We start from the raw sequence: 20,629 nt of genomic DNA on the forward strand, positions 1-20,629 counted from the left end.
CTTTTTTTATTTTTTATTATTCTTTAAGTTCTAGGGTACATGTGCACAACATGCAGGTTTGTTACATATGTATACATGTGCCATGTTGATGTGCTGCACCCATTAACTCGTCATTTACATTAGGTATATCTCCTAATGCTATCCCTCCCTCTCCCCTCCACCCCACAACAGGCCCCAGTGTATGTTGTTCCCCTTCCTGTGTCCAAGTGTTCTCATTGTTCAGCTCCCACTGATGAGTGAGAACATGTGGTGTTTGGTTTTCTGTTCTTGTGATAAGTTTGCTGAGAATGATGGTTTCCAGCTGCATCCATGTCCCTACAAAGGACATGAACTCATCCTTTTTTATGACTGCATAGTATTCCATGGTGTATATGTGCCACATTTTCTTAATCCAGTCTGTCATTGGTGGACATTGGGTTGGTTCCAAGTATTTGCTTTTGTGAATAGTGCCACAATAAACATACGTGTGCATGTGTCTTTATAGCAGCATGATTTATAATCTTTTGGGTACATGCCCAATAATGGGATGGCTGGGTCAAATGGTATTTCTAGTTCTAGATCCTTGAGGAATCACCACACTGTCTTCCACAATGGTTGAACTAATTTACACTCCCACCAACAGTGTAAAAGTGTTCCTTTTTCTCCACATCCTCTCCAGCATCTGTTGTTTCCTGACTTTTTAATGATTGCCTTTCTAATTGGTGTGAGATGGTATCTCATTGTGGTTTTGATTTGCATTTCTCTGATGGCTAGTGATGATGAGCATTTTTTCATGTGTCTGTTGGCTGCATAAATGTCTTCTTTTGAGAAGTGTCTGTTCATTTCCTTTGCCTACTTTTTGATGGGGTTGTTTGTTTTTTTCTTGTATATTTGTTTGAGTTCTTTGTAGGTTCTGGATATTAGCTCTTTGTCAGATGAGTAGATTGCAAAAATTTTCTCCCATTCTGTAGGTTGCCTGTTCACTCTGACGGTAGTTTCTTTTGCTGTGCAGAAGCTCTTTAGTTTAATTGGATCCCATTTGTCAATTTTGGCTTTTGTTGCCATTGCTTTTGGTGTTTTAGAAATGAAGTCCCTGCCCATGCCTATGTCCTGAATGGTATTGCCTAAGTTTTCTTCTAGGGTTTTTATGGTTTTAGTTCTAACATTTAAGTCTCTAATCCATCTTGAATTAATTTTTGTTTAAGGTGTAAGGAAGGGATCCAGTTTCAGCTTTCTACTTATGGCTAGCCAGTTTTCCCAGCACCATTTATTAAACAGGGAATCTTTTCCCCATTTGTTGTTTTTGTCAGGTTTGTCAAAGATCAGATGGTTGTAGATGTGTGGTATTATTTCTGAGGGCTCTGTTCTGTTCCATTGGTCTATATCTCTGTTTTGGTACCAGTACCATGCTGTTTTGGTTACTGTAGCCTTGTAGTATAGTTTGAAGTCAGGTAGCATGATGCCTCCAGCTTTGTTCTTTTTACTTAGGACTGTCTTGGCAATGCGGGCTCTTTTTTGGTTGCATATGAAGTTTAAAGTAGTTTTTTCCAATCCTGTGAAGAAAGTCATTGGTAGCTTAATGGGGATGGCATTGAATCTATAAATTACCTTGGGCAGTATGACCATTTTCACCATATTGATTCTTCCTATCCATGAGCATGGTATGTTCTTCCATTTGTTTGTGTCCTCTTTTATTTCATTGAGCAGTGGTTTGTAGTTCTCCTTGAAGAGCTCCTTCACATCCATTGCAAGTTATATTCCTAGGTATTTTATTCTCTTAGTAGCAATTGTGAAGGGGAGTTCACTCATGATTTGGCTCTCTGTTTGTTTGTTATTGGTGTATAAGAATGCTAGTGACTTTTTCACATTGATTTTGTATCCTGAGACTTTGCTGAAGTTGCTTATCAGCTTAAGGAGATCTTGGGCTGAGACGATGGGGTTTTCTAAATATACAATCATGTCATCTGCAAACAGGGACAATTTGACTTCCTTTTTTCCTAATTGAATACCCTTTATTTCTTTCCCTTGCCTGATTGCCCTAGCCCAGAACTTCCAACACTATGTTGAATAGGAGTTGTGAGAGAGGGCATCCCTGTCTTATGCCAGTTTTCAAGGGAAATGCTTCCAGTAAACTGGTATTTCTAGAAGTTTGGAGTACGAGGGAGCAACTCCAGCGTGGCTTCTGTCCACCATCTTTTCTTTGAGGTCTCATTGAGAGCTCTAATTTTTGTTCCCATTCTTCTCTTATCCTCTTTTAGGGTTTGGAGTCATGAGCAGGTTTAATTTTGGAGGAACTTTACAGGTGGTTCATTTTTTGGCTCTGCGAAAACAGCAGCGACTACTTCCACTACAGGGTTTATTTTCTCTACATCTGGTATAGGAGGGTTAAATTTGAGGGTTTTGTCCCAAACAGTTACAAGTACATCTTCATCTTCCACTGGCTTATTCACATCCAGCTCCAGCTACACAGACTACAGGATTCATTTTTGGAACACTGGTTGTGTCAACTCCTGCCCCAGTAGCAACTGGATTTTCCTTAGTGTAAGAGCAATACAGTTTCTGATTTTTTTAGTGGATACAAAGGTAATTGTCTCTGAGAGACAAACTGGGTAAAGAAATGGTATGTTATTTCTAAATCAACTATTTGTGGCCGGCACAGTGGTTCACACTTGTAATCCCAGCACTTTGAGAGGCCGAAGCAGACGGGTTGCTTGAGCACAGGAGTTTGAGACCGGCCTGGGTAACGTGGCAAAACTCCATCTCTACAAAAAATACAAAAAATTAGCCATGTGTGGTAGTATGTGCCTATAGTCCCAGCTACTCAGCAGGTTGAGGTGGGAGGGTTGCCTGAGCCTGGGAAGTCGAGGCTGCAGTGAGCCATGATTGCACCACTGCACTCCAGCCTGGGTGACAGAGTGAGATGCTGTCTCGAAAATAAAAATCTATTTGGAATTATGCTTTTCATTCCCAAGGTAGTCTACCAAATTGAAGGCATCTCAGATTTGAGGCACAAGGCACACTGAATTCTGATCTGTGGTCTCCCTTCATTTTATGTGAACCATAGGAGGAGTACTCACTGAGTTTTGGAAATGTATCATCTTGAAATTAGGCTACTTGCTGAATAAGTGACTCTTTAGAGAGATATTTTTCTATTGGTCATTGTAATGAACTCATTATATAGTTTTCCTTTATGCATTTCAGAATTTTAAAGGAGATACTCGTTTTATGCCTTTTTAGGTAAATCCATTTTGTTTTTCATAGCACTGATAGCTCATGTCTTTTAGTAGCACCTGAGAACCTGGTGAAAGCAAGGGTATTACCTCTGGAATTCTCCTTTATCCTGTTATAGTTATCTAATAACTTGTCATTGAATGCTAAATAATCTTTATTAGGAGGATTAATTTATATATTGAAGTATTTTGTCATGGGTCATGAAATACATTTAAAAATTTCCAAACTTTTCTGAAGTTTGGTTAGTGTGGAAAAAAATATCAAAAATCTCTAAAAATTCTTTTAAAGAGATGAGTGTTGTTTGATTTAATGTCTAAAACAAAAACTTATGTTGTTTAATAAAGTGCTGGACTGGCAGAAAGAGGAAGTATAAGTCCTTTTTTTTTTGAGATGGAGTCTCACTCTGTTGCTAGGCTGGATTGCAGTGGCGCGATCTTGGATCACTGCAACATGCGCCTCCCGAGTTCAAGCGATTCTCCTTCCTCAGCCTCCTGAGTAGCTGGGATTACAGGCGTGTGCTACTGTGCCCGGCTAATTTTTGTATTTTTAGTAGAGATGGGGTTTCACCATCTTGGCCAGGCTGGTCTCAAACTCCTGACCTTGTGGTCCACCTGCCTTGGCCTCCCAAAGTGCTGGGATTACAGGTGTGAGCCACCGTGCCCAGCCATACAAGTCCTTTTGTCTCCACAGAAGACAAAATTTTCTGAACTGCTCTTTCCCCATTAAAACATTTTAACATGTTTTTCCCCTTAAGGTGGATCAAATTAGGTAACCTTTATCTATGAATGAGAAATATGGAGCTCTGTACATGTATTCCTATATTAATATCTGGTTATCTTTCCGTATTGAGATGAAATAACCTATAGAATAAAACCTTCACATTTAAAACTTCATTTGACAGGAGCCGTGTTATCTAGTTGCCTTTTAATATGTCAGATAACGATTATGTTGATTTTTGTGTCCTTTTTTCTGTTTAGAATGTGCCTGTATTAAAATATCTCATATAACCGTAAAGTTATACACCTACTACACCCACAACAATTAAAAAAAAAAAAAAAGTTGGGCAACACTGCTTCCACACAACCTACAGTGATTACAGGGACTTTTGGGGTAGGTGCCAGCACCCTTACTAATGCTGTAACTAGCAATACCCTGTCACATGAGGTGACAGCATCCACTCCTTTTGCTTTTGGCTCTGCTCCCTCCTCTGCTACTCAGGTTTTTCATTCATCGGCGGAGGCACACCTCAGACTGGGAGCACCAGTCTCAATATTGTTTCCATGAGGCATGCAGCTCAGCCAACAGCATTTGTAGGCTTACCCCTTATTCCTGCTACTTAGGTATCTAGTGGCACAACTGCTGTACAACCAATAGCTCCTTTCATCCTTGGCAGACAGTCCACAAGTAAGGTTTGAACTCTGCTCTCTAACGGAGAAGGACAGTATTCAAGATTGGTTTTGAGATTCTTAGTTGATTGATTCAAATCCAAATGTGGTCACCTCTCTTGTTGGAGATTAGTGTTATTGATGAATATAGCAGAAATTAAATACAAAGTGCCCTTTCTGGCTTATAGTTTTAGGTTTAGAACAAATCAATCTTTGTTTTGGAAAAAGCAACAAACTCCTGAGAACCAGTAGTCTAGACAAATTGGCATATAGTAGTCAGAGTTACCCTGAAATGTTTTGTTCAATTGTTTAATGCTTATGTTTTACAAGTATTTCTTGTTCACAATCTGCTGATTGTTTTTCTTCCTCTCGTAAAACTTCTGAAATGAAATTTATCAGGAGGAACAATAGAACAAGAAAGCATATATTTAGGGTAATTTATATGATTTTAGAGAATATTATATGATGCAATAAGTCAGTTATATGGCATGATTGGGAAATGGTATATTCTTGCTAAAATATTTTGGCTAGTGGAGACATCTTATATACTATATATATACTATACATGGGTAACCAGTTTCCAATTAGGTTTCAGTAAAATACATTTAACCTGTATTCACCATTAATAAGAAGACATTCAGGATCTTGCTAAACCAAAATGCAGTTAATAAAATGTTATATACACTGGACCATATACTATATAATCTTTTGGGAATGCCTTTTTTCACTCAGCATAATTTTCTGGAGATTCATCCAGATTGTTGTGTGTATCCTTCTTTCTTTCCTTCCTTCCTTCCTTCCTTCCTTCCTTCCTTCCTTCCTTCCTTCCTTCCTTCCTTCTTTCCTCTCTCTCTCTGTCTCTCTCTCTCTCTGTTCTCTCTCTCTCTCTCTCTCTCTCTCTCTTCTCTCTCTCTCTTTCTTTCTTTCTTATTGAGACAGGGTCTCACTCTCGCTCTGGCTGGAGTGCAGTGGCACCATCATGGCTTACTGCAGCCTCGACCTCCCAGGCTCAAGTGATTCTTCCACCTCAGCCTCCTGAGTAGCTGGGACCATAGACGTGCACCACCACACCTGGCTAATTTTTTTGTATTATTATTATTATTATTTGTAGGGACGGGGTTTCACCATGTTGTCCAGTATGGTCTCGAACTTGAGCTTAAGCAATCCTCCTGCCTTGGCTTTCCAAAGTGCTGGGATTACAGGCATGGGCCACTGTACCTGACCTGCTTGTTTTTTTTTTTTTTTATTGTTGCATACTATTGTATTGTATGGATGTATTACAGTTTTTTAAAAAATATTATCTATGAATAGATACTTGTATTTTTTCTACTTTTTGGCTATTATGAATAAAGCTGCTATGAACATTTGTGTACTGATTTTTTTCATGAATATAAGTCTTCATTACTCTGGGATAAATACCCAGGAGTGGAATGTCTGGGTCATATGGTAGTTGCATATTCAGTTTTATAAGAAACTGCCAAACTTTTCCATGTTAGCGGTACCATTTTAGATACCCACCAGCAATGTATACAAGATCTAGTTTCTCTGTATCTTCACTATCATTTGGTGTTACTACTATTTTTTATTTTAGCCATTTTTGTAGATAGTGATATCATAATTATAGTTTTAATTTACAGTTTCTCTGATAGTTAATGATGTTGAGCATCTTTTCCTGTGCTTATTGTCATCTGTATATCTTATCTGTTCATGTCTTTTTTAGTGAGAAAAAAAGCATCCAGAATAGCAATGTATTATATGGGTCCTTTCTGCATGAGGATTTGAGTAATGTCAGTGGATAATATGATTTTACAAAAGATAGAATGCTGTTTGTGATTTTTTCTATTTTTAAACTTATACCTAGGTATTTCTCTTTTTTAGAGAGATTGTAGATGATATAGGGTTTGCTTTTCATCACTAGTATATAGAAATACAGTCGATTTTGTATGTCTATCTTGTATCCTGAAACATTGGAGAACTCATTTATTCTAGGAGATTTTTGTAAATTTCTTATGATTTTTCTACATAGATAATTATGTCACTTGCAAGTATAGATAGTTCATTTCTCCCTTTCCAATCTGGTTGCCTTTTTTTTTCTTGCCTTAATGCAATAGCTAGAACTTCCAGCACTGTTTTGAATAAGAGTGGTGAGAGCAGGTTGCCTTGTTATTGATCTTAGGGTGAAAACATTCAGTCTTTCACTATTAAGCATAGTCTTAGCTGCAGTTTTTTGTTGGTGTTCTTTATCAAGTTAAGGAAATTCCCCTCTCTGTATTCCAGTTTTTTTAGTGGGGTGGCGGGGAGTTTTTACCATGACTGGGTGTTGAATTTTTTCAAATGCTTTTTCTGTGTCAATTGATATGGTCATGTGATTTGTTTTCATCATCCCGCTAATACAGTGAATTACATCAACTGGCCCTAAATATTGTAACAACCTTGCACCTCTGAAATAAATCCCACTTGTCATGGTATATAGTTCTTTTATATATTGTTGAATTATATTTGCTATTATTTCATTAAGAATTCTTGTATTTATGTTCATGAAGGATATTGGTCTGCAGTTTTCTTTTTTCTATTGTCTGGTTTTGGTCACTGAGTAATACTAGCTTCATAAAATGATTTGGGTCAGTGAGTAATACTAGCTTCATAAAATGAGTTCTCCTGTTTTATTTTCTGAAAGAAATTCTTTAAACATTTGGTAGAATTTTCCAATGAAATCATCCCAACCTGGAGATTGATTTTTGGGAGTTTTCACATTTATGAATTCAAATTCCTTAATTGTCATAGGGCCAGTCAAATGATGTTTGTCATATTGACGAATTGTGGTAATTTATGTTTTTGAGAAGTTGGTCCATTTCTTCTAAATTATTAAATTCATGGGCATAGTATTCTTTTGATGTCTGCTAGGTATGTCATGATATCCCCTGTTTCATTCCTGATATTGGTAATTTGTGTTTTCCCTCTTTTATTGTCAGTCTTACTGGAATTGTTAATTTTATAGATCTTCCCAAAAATCAGCTCTTGGCCGGGTGCAGTGGCTCACGTCTGTAATCCCAGCACTTTGGGAGGCTGAGGTGAGCAGATCACCTGAGGTCAGGCGTTCAAGACCAGCCTGGCCACATAGCGAAACACCGTCTCTACTAAAAATACAAAAGTTAGCTGGGCATGGTGGTGCGCGCCTGTAATCCCAGCTACTCGGGAGACTGAGGCAGGAGAATTGCTTGAACCCGGGAGGCAGAGGTTGCAGTGAGCCGAGATTGTACCATTGCCCTCCAGCCTGGGCGACAAAGCCAGAATTCATCTCAAAAAATAAATAAATAAATAAATAAAATAAATAAATAAATAAAAGAATCAGCTCTTTGTACGATTGATTTTTTTATTGTTTTCGTTTTTAATTTTACTGAGTTTTTGCTCTTTCCTTTCTGTTTGCTTTGCGCTTATTTTGCTATTTTATTTCTTGGTTCTTCCGTTGGGAGCTTAAATTATTGATTAGACTTTTCTTCTTTTCTAATGTGTGCATTTAATGCTATAACTTTCCCTGTCTGTACTGCTTTGTGTCTCACAAATTTTGATAGGATGTATTTTCATTTTCATTCAATTTGGTGTATTTTAAATTTCTCTTGAGACTTCCTCTCTGACCCATGTGTTATTTAGAAGTGTTCAGTTTCCAAATGTTTGAAGATTTTCCTGTTATCTTTCTAGTTTGATTCAACTGTAGTTGGAGAATGCACTCTGTATCATTTTAATTCTTTTAAATTTGTCGATGTTTGTTTTATGGCTAAATATATGATCTATCTTGGTATTTCTTTCATGGGTACTTGAAAAGTATGTGTATTCTTTTTCTTGTTTTGTTTTGTTTTGTTTTGCTTTTTGAGACAGAGTCTAGCTCTGTCACCCAGACTGGAGTTCAGTGGCATGATCTGCAACTTCCACCTCCCACGTTCAAGCGATTCTCCTGCTTCAGCCTCCCAAGTGGCTGAGATTACAGGTATGCACCACCATGCCGGGCTAATTTTTGTATTTTTAGTAGAGACAGGGTTTCACCATATTGGCCAGGCTGGTCTCGAACTCCTGACCTCAAGTGATCTGCCCACGTCGACTCCCAAAGTGCTGGGATTACAGGAGTGAGCCACCATGCCCAGCTCGAAAAGTATGTGTATTTTTTGCTACTATATAATTCATCCATGTAACCAAAACCACTCGTACCCCAAACGCTATTGACATTTTTTTAAAGTAGTAGATATGTAGGATGAACAAGTCTAGAGATCTAATATGTAACATCATGAGGATTATAGTTAACAAAATTGTGCTGTATTAAGAGTATCTGCAAAACTGAGTAGATTTTTGCTGTTACACAAAAAATGGATAATTATGTAAGATAATGGGTATGTTAATTTGCTTAACTATAGTAACTTTTATTATTTATATGTATCCCATAACATTAGGTTGAATATATTAATATACCCAATAAATTGATTTTTAAAAACAAAAGTATGTGTATTCTGCTTTTTTGGGTGAAGTGTTCTATAAATGTCAATTAGATCCTGAAGGTTCATGATGCTTTTGAGTTCTTCTGTATCCTTGCTAATTTTCTGATAAGTTCTATCAGTTGGTAAGAGAGGGGTATTGAAATCTCTAACTGTGTAATAATGAGTTTCTCTGTAAGTTTCATCAGTTTTTGCTTTACATATTTGGAAGCTCTGTTGTTTGGTTCATACACATATGATTACTAAGACTTTTTAGAGGATTGGCCCTCTTATCATTGTGTAAATATCCTCCTCTGTCTATGGTAATTTTCTTTGTTCTGAAGTCTATTTTGTCTGCTAATAATATATCTACTCCCTACTCTCTTTTGTTTAATGTTGCATGGTATTTTTTTTTTCCTATCTTTTTACTCTTAACTTGCCTATATCATTACTTTTGAAGTGACTTTCTTACAGACAACATATAGTTGAGTTGTGTTTTTAATTCCCTGTACCAATTTTTAATTGGTATATATAGGCCATTTACGTGTATGATAATTATTGTATTGCTGTATTAGGGCTTAAGTCTGTCATTTTTTAAATTATGATTTTCATTTCTCTGTTTTCCATTTCTGCCTTCCTATTGGTTATTTGAACATTTTTTAGAATTCCATTTTGATTTGTCTATAGTGTTTTTGAGAGTATCTTTTTGTATAGCTTTTATGGTCACCCTAGATATTATATACAGTATGCATATCTTATCACAGTCTACTGGCATTGCTGTTTTACCAGTTTGAGTGAAGTCTAAAAATTGTTCCTCCCTGTATGTCCCTTAACCTTTCTCCATTTGTAATGTAATTGTCTTAAATATTTCCTCTACATATATTTAGAGCCATATCAGATAGGTTTATAATTTTTGCTTCAGCTTTTAAACATAATTAAGAAAACTGAAGGTAAGAAGGAAAGCCTATTATATTTACCCATATGTTTGCTTTTATTTGTTGTTTTTTACTTCTCGAGGTCCCAAGATTCCTTCTTTTATAACTTCCTTTCTGTTTTAATAACTTCCTTTAGCCATTTTTTTTTTTTTTTTTTTTGAGACGGAGTCTCACTGTGTCACCCAGGCTGGAGTGCAGTGGTGCGATCTCGGCTCACTGCAAGCTCTGCCTCCCAGGTTCACGCCATTCTCCTGCCTCAGCCTCCGAAGTAGCTGGGACTATTTTTACGGTAGTCTATTGGCAACAGATTTTCTGAGCTTTCCTTCATCTCTCAATGCCTTGATTTCCTCTCTTTTTTCCAGAGGATATTTTCGTTTGCTCTGAGTTGACAGTTCTTTCAGCGCTTGAAAAGTATTGGGCTACTTCTTTCTTGCTTTCCTGCTTTCTGATGAGAAATCCTCTGTCATTCAAATAGTCTTTTCTCTCTTGGTTAGATGCCATTTTTCTCTTACTGCTTTCAAGTTTTTTTCTTTGTCTTTAGTTTTCAGAAGTTTAATTGTTATGTGTCTTTGTGTAAATTTCTTTGTGTTTATCCTTTTTGGGTTCGCTCTGTTTCTTGAGTCTGTTCATTTATGCCTCTTTCCAAATTTGGAACATTTTCACCTATTTTTTTTCTCTTCTTGTCTTTGATGACATGAAAGTTAAGTTCTTGATTATAGTCCAACAGGACCTGATGCTCTGTTAATTTTTTTTCAGTCTATTTTTCCCTGTTGTTTGGATTGGATAATTTCTATTATTCTATCATCCTGTTCACTGATTTTTATTTCTATACTCTCCCTCTATTCTACTACTGGTTCCTTCTACCAACCTTTGCATTTCTTCTATTACAAATTTTTCATTCTAAAATTTTTGCTTGGTTCTTTATAACTTCTCTTTCTTTACCAAGAGTTTCTCTCTCTCTCTTTCTTTCTTTCTTTCTTTCTTTCTTTCTTTCTTTCTTTCTTTCTTTCCTTCCTTCCTTCCTTCCTTCCTTCCTTCCTTCTTCCTTCCTTCCTTCCTTCTCTCTCTCTGTCTCTCTCTCTCTCTTTCTTTCTTCTCTTTTTTTGTGCTGAGGCGGTTTTTTTCATTTGTTTGAAGTGTGTTTATAATTGTTTGTTGATGAATTTGTTTTACATGATTTCTTTAAAATCTTTGTGATTTTTAAATTGAAACCTAGATATGTTCATACTATGTTATGAGACTCTGGATCTGATTTAAACCTTTTGCTTTGGCTGACTTTATTTGACATTGTTCTGGCGGTAAAAATGCTGCCTTTTTACTGCAGAATGGGAGTAGGACTTCAGTTTCCATATGTGGTCTCAGTGGACACCAGAAATGAGGGTCTCCAAGTTACTGCTAGGTGGAGTGGGGATTCCTGCCCCCAATATGGTTTCTACTGACAAGGTGAGAATGGAGTTCATTAACTGCTGGCAGGGATGAAAAACTTGGCTTCAAATTTGGCCTTCTTTGACACCACCCTGGTGAGGGTATTGGGATGCCATTTTATAGCCTCACAAGGGTGAGTGTCTAGGCTGTCCACTTGGTGTTTGCTGGCTTGAGTGCAGATAGGACCACAGATTTTTCTCTGGGGGTTGGTTATAGTTAGAGTGATTATTGTCTAAAAGTTTTCTGACTTGCTAGGCTGCCCTTCCTTGCCCTTTGTCTAAAAAAGCAGACCTTTTTGTTAGGACTTTTTGAAAAATTTATACCCATTGTCATTTCTGGGTTGCCAACCTGTTCATCTCCAAGCCTGGGAAATATGAGGCAAAAAGAAAACCTAGCGAACTCACCACCATATTGTTCCTTTGGTCTTGGAATCCCTAGCCAGTTTGCCTTCTTCTCTCTACCTTTCAGGATCTTCTTAGGTTTATTTATTTTTTATCTTATTTTACTTTTCTCTCTCTCTCCTCTCTCTCTCTCTCTCTCTCTCTCTCTCTCTCTCTCTCTCTCTTTTTTTAAGAAATAGAGCCAGAGTCTCATTATGTTGCTCAGGCTGGTTTTGAACTCCTGAGATCAAGTGATTCTCCCACCTCAGCCTCCCAAAGTGCTAGGATTACAGGTGTGAGCCTCCACTCCTGGGTTTCTTATGTCTATTTTATACATAATGTCCTGGGGTTTTAGTTATATTTAGGGGGAGGAAGAGGGAGAAGTACAGCTACTCCATCTGCCCTGAAATGGAAGTCCTTGAGATTTTAATTAATTAGAGACACGGTCTCACTCTGCTGCCCAGGCTGGAGTGCAGTGACACAATCACAGCTTACTGCAGCCTCAAACTCCTGGGCTCAGGTGATTGTCTTGTGTCAGCCTCCCGAGTAGCTAGGACTGCAGCACATGCTGCCATGCCTGGCTAATATTTTTCTTTTTAGAGACAGGGTCTTGCTATGTTGCCCAGCCTGGTCTTGAACTCCTGGCCTCAAATGATCCTCCCTCCTTGGCCTCCCAATGCACTGGGATTACAGGCATGAGACACCACACCTAGCCTAAGATTTTAGTTATTATGTTGTCAAAACTTTCATTTTTTAGGGGTTCTCTCAAAGCATATTCATATAGGCCTTTCCATCTCGATATTCTTATTTTTTTGGTTATTTTGTGTTTTATATTTTTAAGAATCTTAATTTTTTTCCCCGTAAGTGATTAGTGAATTGAACCATTGTATTTTGTTAAATAGACATCCTTTCTCTATTAATTGAAATTGCTACCTTCCTGATACACCAAATTATTGTTTGACTTGGCTTGACTCTGCTTCTAGACTTTCTATTCTGTTCTGTTGATCTCTTTTTCTTATTCGAGTATTGCCATTTTTGTTACTGTAGCATGCCCCCTATCTTGTAGTGTAAGGACACTACCTCTTTAAAAAAATTACTATTTTCTATGTCCTACTATTTATTAAGATAGTTGGCATTTTCTAAGTTCTTAAACATAAAGGAATTAAGGCTGATTTGGGGATCCTTATAGCACTAGATGGAGGAAATTGTGATATTGAACCCTTCTTCTAGTTTAGTAGTTCTCAGCTGGAGACAGTTGGCCCCACCATGGGTGAATTTTGACCAAATCTGGAGACATTTTTGGTTGTCAAGACTAGGGAGATGCTGCCGGCATGAGAGCCCAGGGATGCTGCTGAACATCCTACAGGGCACAGTTCAGTCCCCCACAGCAAAGACTTATTTGGTAATGTCGAACAACTCTGATCTTCTCCTATGATTAGGAAGCTAAGATTTTTGTCCTTTAAATCCTTTTCTAAGATTCATTTAACTTGAAAGCAAATCATATTAAGTGGTATTTGCTCCCCTAGTTACCTTTAGGTATGTGATTTAAGGTCAGGCCCCTGAAATTATGCCAGTATCTGGGACGAATGATCAAGATTTTAAAATATGGGCATAAATCAAGTGTAAATTTAATTAGAGATAGTGATGAGGTTTCAGTAATATGACCAGTTACAAAATAAATAATACAAAAATCAATAGCTTTCCCATGTTTAAGCAATAGCAGTTGGGAAATATAATGGAGAAAGGTCTAATTAACAATTTCAGCCAAAAGAATGAGATGCATAGGAGTAAACTTTTAAAAATGTGCATGACTTAGATGAACAAACCACAAAATTTTACTGATGAATGTAAAAGAGGATGTGAATAAATGAAAAGACCCACTGAATGCTCAGACCCTATAAGATAAGGATGTCATTATCTTTGAATTAATCTATACATTTAATGCAATTCTTGTAAAACCATAATGGGAATCATTGGGGGAAGGAAAGGAAGGAAGGACTTGACAAGATTTCAGAGTTTATATGGGGGAATAAATGCGTGAGACTAGCCACCTCTTTTTTTTTTTTTTTTTTAAGGAAAGTAATGAGAACTTGCAAGAAAACATGTGAAAATTATTATAAATTTATTCTTTTCCTGTAAATTTAAAATATTATGTAACATAAAAATAAAATAATTCTAGTGCTATGGAACAGGGATAGAAAGAAAAATCAGTGAAATATTTTAAAGTACTGTACAGAAACAAACCTGTGCTTGTGAAGGTGACATTTCAAATTTGTGAGATAGAGAATACAGTAGTGAATAAATGAATTGCAGTAGCTGGCTAACCAGTTATTGGGGGTAAAGTAGAAAGTAAAACCATAGCCAGGCGCATGGCTCATGCCTGTAATCCCAGCACTTTGGGAGGGCGTGGTGGGTGGATGACTTGAGGTCAGGATTTCAAGACCAGCCTGGCCAACATGGTGAAACCCCATCACTACAAAAAAAAAAAAAAAGCTGGGCGTTGTGGTGCATGCTTGTAGTCCCAGCTACTAGGGGGGCTGAGGCAGGAGAATCACTTGAACCCAGGAGGCGGAGGTTGCAGTGAGCCGAGATCGTGCCACTGCACCACTCCAGCTGGGTGACAAAGCGAGACTCTGCCTCAAAAAAAAAAAAAAAAATTAAAAGCGAAACCATAAATTTTTTTTAAAGCATAGGTGAATACGAAAATATGTAAATAATATTTCTGGAGTTGAGGAGATAAGCATTTCTATAGGAGTTTAAAATAATATAGTCAAATGATTCAAAAATAAAACTATAAATAGCACAAATAGGTATATTGTTTCCCATCTGCATCTTTATTACCCCTGCCCCTTGCCCATACTCAGTTAACCACTGTAATTGTATATGTCTTTCCAGAGCTTCTTCATGAGTTTGTTGAGAAATAAAAATACGTATTCTTAGTCCTCTGCCTTTTTGATATAAATGGTATACTCTATACACTATTCTGTACCTTGCTTTTTAAACTTAAAAACTTTATATGCTTATTTTATGCATTTGAATGTCTTCACATTAGTCAGTACATAGAGAGCTTCCTCAGTATGTTTTTCCTGAGTACTTTATTATTATTATTATTATTATTATTATTATTATACTTTAAGTTCTAGGGTACATGTGCATAACGTGCAGGTTTGTTATATATGTGTACTTGTGCCATGTTGGTGTGCTGCACCCATCAACTCGTCAGCACCCATCAACTCGTCAATAGGATCATAGTAGCCCATGCTCTGGATGTGCTATAATTTATATATCCAGTCCCTTGCTGATGGCCATTTGGGTTGTTTACATAATCCTTTACTAATACAAACAGTGATGCAATTGGTATCATTTTACGTGTCATTTTACGGGTATGCAAGTATATTTTTGGGGCTAAATTCCAGAAAAAGTATTGCTGGTTCAAAAGATAGATGCATTTGTAATTTTTAAAACATTGACCACTTGTTTCCCATAGTTGTACCAATTTATCCCCCCATTTGGAACCTGTAAGGCTGCCTGCTTCTTTATGGTGTCCTTAACAGAGTGTGTTTAGTTTTTGACTTATTGTCATTTGTTAAATCACATTATTCTCAATGTAGTTATAATTTGCAATTTTCTCTTAAAAATTAGGTTGAGCACCTTTTCATATGTTTAAGAGAAAAGTCTTTTTAAACATGATATGAAGACACAGACTATTGTATGGAGACATAGACCAAAAAAAATGTTGGAAAGATTTGACTACATAAAAATAAATAAAAACTGAATGACAAACTGGGGTAGAGGAATTATTGCAACATATGACAAAATAAATAGCCTTGATATACACTTTTATTAAAAATCAATAATAGCGTGGTAGGAATGTAAATTGTCTCAATTTCTATGGAAAGCAATATGGAGATTTCTCAGATAATTAAAAATAGAACCACCTTTTGATTTAGCAATTCCACTGCTGGATATCTACACAAAGGAAAAGAAACCAGTATATAAAAAAGACATCTGCACTTATATGTTTATTGCAGCACTGTTCACAATGGCAAAGTCATGAAATCAACCTAAATGTCCATAAGTGGTTCATTGGACTATACAGCCATAAAAAGAATGAAATCATATCCTTTATGATATCATGGATGGAGCCAGAGGCCTAACTAAGTGAAGTAACTCAGAAAAAGACAATCAAATATCACATGTTCTCATGTATAAGTGGGAGCTAAACAGTAGGTACACATGGACGTTAAGATGAAAATAATAAACACTAGGGACTCCAAAGGGAGAGAGTTGGGGGTTGGGGTAAAGGTTGAAAAATTACTTATTGGGTACTGTGTTCACTATTTGGCTGATAGGTACACTAGAAGCCCAACCCCCACTATTATGCACTATTATGCAATATATCTATGTAATTTTAAAATAAAATTTGAAAATATCAGTAATAAGACAGTATTCTTTGATGTTAAAATGGGCAGGTGACATGAATAGGCAATTTCAAATGAAAAAAATTGAAGTACCAATGAAACCCATATTAAAAATTCACCTCTCAGATAGGTAATGAATTGTAAATATAAATGCCTTTGCTATACAATTGGTTATTTCTTTCTTCCCTTTTTTTTTTTTTTTTTTTTTTTTAGATGAAGTCTTGCTTTGTCACCAGGCTGGAGTGCAGTGGCGCAATCTCGGCTCAGTGCAACCTCCGCCTCCTGGGTTCAAGCGATTCTCCTGCCTCGGCCTCCTGAGTAACTGGGACTACAGGCGTGCACCACTACACCCCACTAATTTATTTTTTATTTTTAGTAGAGACGGGGTTTCACCATGTTTGCCAGGATGTCTTTATCTCTTGACCTCTATCCTCCCGACTTGGCCTCCCAAAGTACAATTGGTTATTTCTTTAAAAGTATACATACGGTTCTTCTCTTAAATGAAACATAGGGATATTGCGCTGTATAAATTTTAAGTAGTTTTTGTATGTGGTAAAGTTTCCAATTCCTTCCCCATATCTCCTTTCTGTCTCTTTCACCCCCAGAGGACCTAGATGTTTTGGATAGCAGAACCTTACTGAAATGACAAACATATCATTTGTCACCATGACAGTTGAATGCAGGCAATAATAGATACAAGTACAGTTACTTATTAAGCACCTTTTCTTTTTAAAGGTAAAATAGAATATCTGTAATTGTGTGTTAGAGTCTAGAAAAAGTTGGTTCAATTCAGCAGAAACACTTATTGAACAATTACTATTATGTGTCATGTGCATTGATCTGTAGTGGGGATGAAAAGATATGAACTTTGCTTTCAAGTAACTCATTATCTTATTTGTGTCATTATGCATTATTTATTCTTATAGTTTTCTTTTTAAAGAGGCAGGTAATCTGTTTTCTGAAAATTTATTCCAGATCTTCATTTATTCTTTATATACTGTACAGTTCACCCATTTAAAATGTACAGTTCAGTGATTCACAGAGCTATGCAGCCACCATTACAATAGGCCATATTAGAATATTTTCATCATCCCCAAAAGAAACTCTCTACCCATTAGCAGTCATTGCCCATTCCTCCTTTTCCCCAGTCCTTGGCAACCACTAATCTACATTTTGTCTCTGTAATGGAATCATGTATTTTTAATAAATGGAATAATATATTATTTGGTCTTTTGTGACTAGCTTCTTTCACTTCGCATGCTTTCAAAACTCATTCATGTGGTAGCATGTATTACTACTTTTTCTTTTACGGCAAGTACAATTCTATTGCATGGATACACTGTATTTTATTCATCTATTCATCAGTTAATAGGCATTTGGGTTTCTACCTCTTGTCTGTTTTGAATAATACTGCCATGAATATTCACATATATGTTTTTGTGTGAATATATGTTTCATCTCTTTTTGGCATGTATATATATATCCCTAAGAGTAGAATTGCTGGGTCATACGGTAACACTATGTTAGCCCTTTGAGGAAATGTCAGACAGTTTTCCAAAGAGGTACAGCATTTTACATTTCCAACAGCAGTGTTAAAAAATTCCAATTTCTCCATGTCCTCATCAACACTTGATCTATCTTTTTGATTATAGCCATCCTAATGGGTATAATGCAGTATCTCATTGTGGCTTTGATTTGCAATTCCCTAATGACTAAAGATAGTGAGCATGTTTTCATGTGCTTTCTTGGCCATTTGTATCAGCAATTTTGTGTCTTTCTGACCATTCTCTTGTAGTCCCATCTACCTCTGACCACATCCTGGAAAGGTTCTCTACTTTAAAGGACTGGGGTCATTAAATTTTCTCACTTGGATAATTCAGGATATCTCAAGGTATTTAACCTTAATCCCATCTGTAAAGTCCCTTTTATCAAGTAAGGCAATATGTTCACAGGTTCTGGATATTAGGCCATCTTTGGGGACCAGTTTTCTGTCTATCGTACCATATTAGCAATAGTAAGTCTTTTGATCCGTAAACATATCTTTTTATTTATTTAGAACATCTTTAATTTCTTCAAATGATGTTTCATATTTTTGTGTACATTATGTAATTTAAAAATTGTCCTTGAGTATTTCTTTGTGAGCAATCATAAATGGAATTATATTCTTACTTTCTTTCATTTTGTATTGTTCATTGTTATAATATAGAAATGTAATTTATTTTTGTATATTAATCTTGTATCCTGCAACCTTACAGAACTTGTTTATTGTTCTAGTAGATTTTTATTTCTTAGAATTTTCTGTGTTCATGATCATTTCATCTATGAATAGAGATAGTTTTACTTCTTTCTTTTCAATCCACATGCGTTTTATTTCTTTTTCCTGCCTATTGTCCTGGCTAGAATTTTCAATGTATTGTTGAATCGAAGTGGTTAGAGCAGACATCCTTGTTTTGTTTCTGATGGTAGTGGGAAAGTATTTAGTCTTTCTCCATTAAGTGTGATGTTACTATAGCTTATTCATTAGTGCCCTTTATCCTGTTTAGGAAACTCCCTTCTCTTCCTAATGTTGAGTGTTTGTGCCATGAAAGGGTATTGGATTTTATCAAATGCTTTTACTACTTCTATTGAGATGATAATGTGTTTTTTTAAATAATAGCATAATTGAGGTATAATTCACATCTTAAAATTCACCATTTTTAAGTATACAATTCAGTGGTTTTTAATATATTCACATAGTGTACAACTATCACCACTATGTAATTTGAGAACATTTTCATCGCCCCCCCACAAAAAACCGTATACCCATTAGCAGTCACTCCCCATTACCTATTCCTCCCAGCCCCTGGAATCATTAATATACTTTCTGTCAATGAATTTGCCTATTCTGGACATTTCATATAAATAGAATTTCACAATATGAAACTTTTTTTTGTTTGCTTTTTTGGTCTGGCTTCTTACATTTAGCATAATGTTTTCAAGATTCATTCATGTTGTAGCATACATCAGTACTTCATTCTTCTGATTTCAGGACAGCCCTTTTCAGCTTTCTTTTCCCCTGGTTATCTCTGATAAACTAGCCGACTTACACCCTAAATTGTTATTCTCATAAAGTTCCCTGCCTCCTCTTAATTGTTTACCTCCCAAATCTCCATTTTTTAGAGTAAGGTTTTGGACTTGAATGTCCTCATACTCTGTTTCAATAAAGTCAGTTCTTTGGGGATGGCTTGGGAGCCCTCTGTTCTTATGAATGGCCTTTATCCCTGGGCAGAATCGTTCAGCCAGTGCTTTGGGTACTGGGCAGTGACAGTAGCCACTGGTCTTCTTGCTTACCTCTTCAGGTGTGGACCTTAACCCTGCAAGTGAACTGGGCTGGGATAATCAGGGTGAGGGTGATTGGGGCCTCAGTATTCTCAGCCTTCTCTGCTTGGGGTTGAGTCGCCACCCTGTGAGTAAAGGAAGGGAGCCCTTGAACTCTTGGCTATACTCAACAGGAATTTCGCCCCTTCAACTCTGTGTTGGAAGCGATAAGAAATGCTGGCTACTTGTCTCTCCATTGGGATACTCTATTCCTTGATTGGGAGCTGGGGTCAGAGGGAGTCCAGTTTTGGCTACCCCTCCCTGGGGAGTAGCTTCTGTCAAGGTAGACAAGGGGATGGTGAAAGGAAGGAGTGCCTTGTGGCTCATATGCCATAGACTGTCACTGTTAGATTACTGAGTTTTAGCAGATTTTCTTGAATAAATGTTTTTTCATTTGCTATGGGCTCTTAGAACAATTTCTAGCCATTTCCAATTTAAAGAAAAAAAAACAACTTTTTGCTGGAACTTTTTGCTGGTTATAGATTTACTTGGAACAGGTTCATGGGACTTTTTATGCTGCAGTTCTGGAAGTGGATCCCCCCTCTTAGGACTTCTTTTTCAGTAAAGTAGAATTTCTTTGTTATGATGGTGCTAGAAGACTGACTATACTAAAGTAGTACCAATGAACTGTTTTTTTTAAATCGAGCTTTTACTCTGTTTTATTGATTAGGTTTCAGGATACCTGCTTTTCCTTGCTTTGTTTTTATTTCTCCATATGATGAACCTTGTTATAATGGTGTTTTACTTTTAAAAATTATTTTTAGTGACATATTTTTCCTTTTGTTACTTTGATTTTTAGGTTTGGCTCCAGCAGCTGCTGTTGCCACCACCACCAGTTCAAGCACCATGCAGTTTACCTCAATATCAAATGCTTTGACCTCCACTGCTGCTATTGGGCTCCCATGTAAGTTACTAATTCCAAAGAAAATACTGTAATTTCTCATGAGGCCACCTTACTCAATATTAATGAAGTAGGGAGAGTGGGAGTTTTGCCAAGTATTTCTGAAGGAAGAAGTCCTTATCCATGTGACTAAGATAAAATGGGAATAAATG

The 20,629-nt window shown here is 36.7% G+C and overlaps 1 protein-coding gene across 1 annotated transcript in view; it reads left to right on the plus strand.

Annotated features, from left to right (window-relative positions):
* The window catches only part of NUP62CL (nucleoporin 62 C-terminal like), an 85,068-nt gene that overhangs the window by 13,654 nt on the left and 50,785 nt on the right, over positions 1 to 20,629 (plus strand). Inside the window, exon 2 of the mRNA XM_033202134.1 lies at positions 20,376 to 20,480. Within this exon, the coding sequence (XP_033058025.1) occupies positions 20,423 to 20,480 (58 nt within the window). The 5' untranslated portion in view covers positions 20,376 to 20,422. The remainder of the gene's footprint in view (positions 1 to 20,375; positions 20,481 to 20,629) is intronic.

Source organism: Trachypithecus francoisi, unplaced genomic scaffold (genome assembly GCF_009764315.1).
Source record: "Trachypithecus francoisi isolate TF-2019V2 unplaced genomic scaffold, Tfra_2.0 Lachesis_group6, whole genome shotgun sequence".
In the NCBI taxonomy this organism is placed as follows: domain Eukaryota; kingdom Metazoa; phylum Chordata; class Mammalia; order Primates; family Cercopithecidae; genus Trachypithecus; species Trachypithecus francoisi.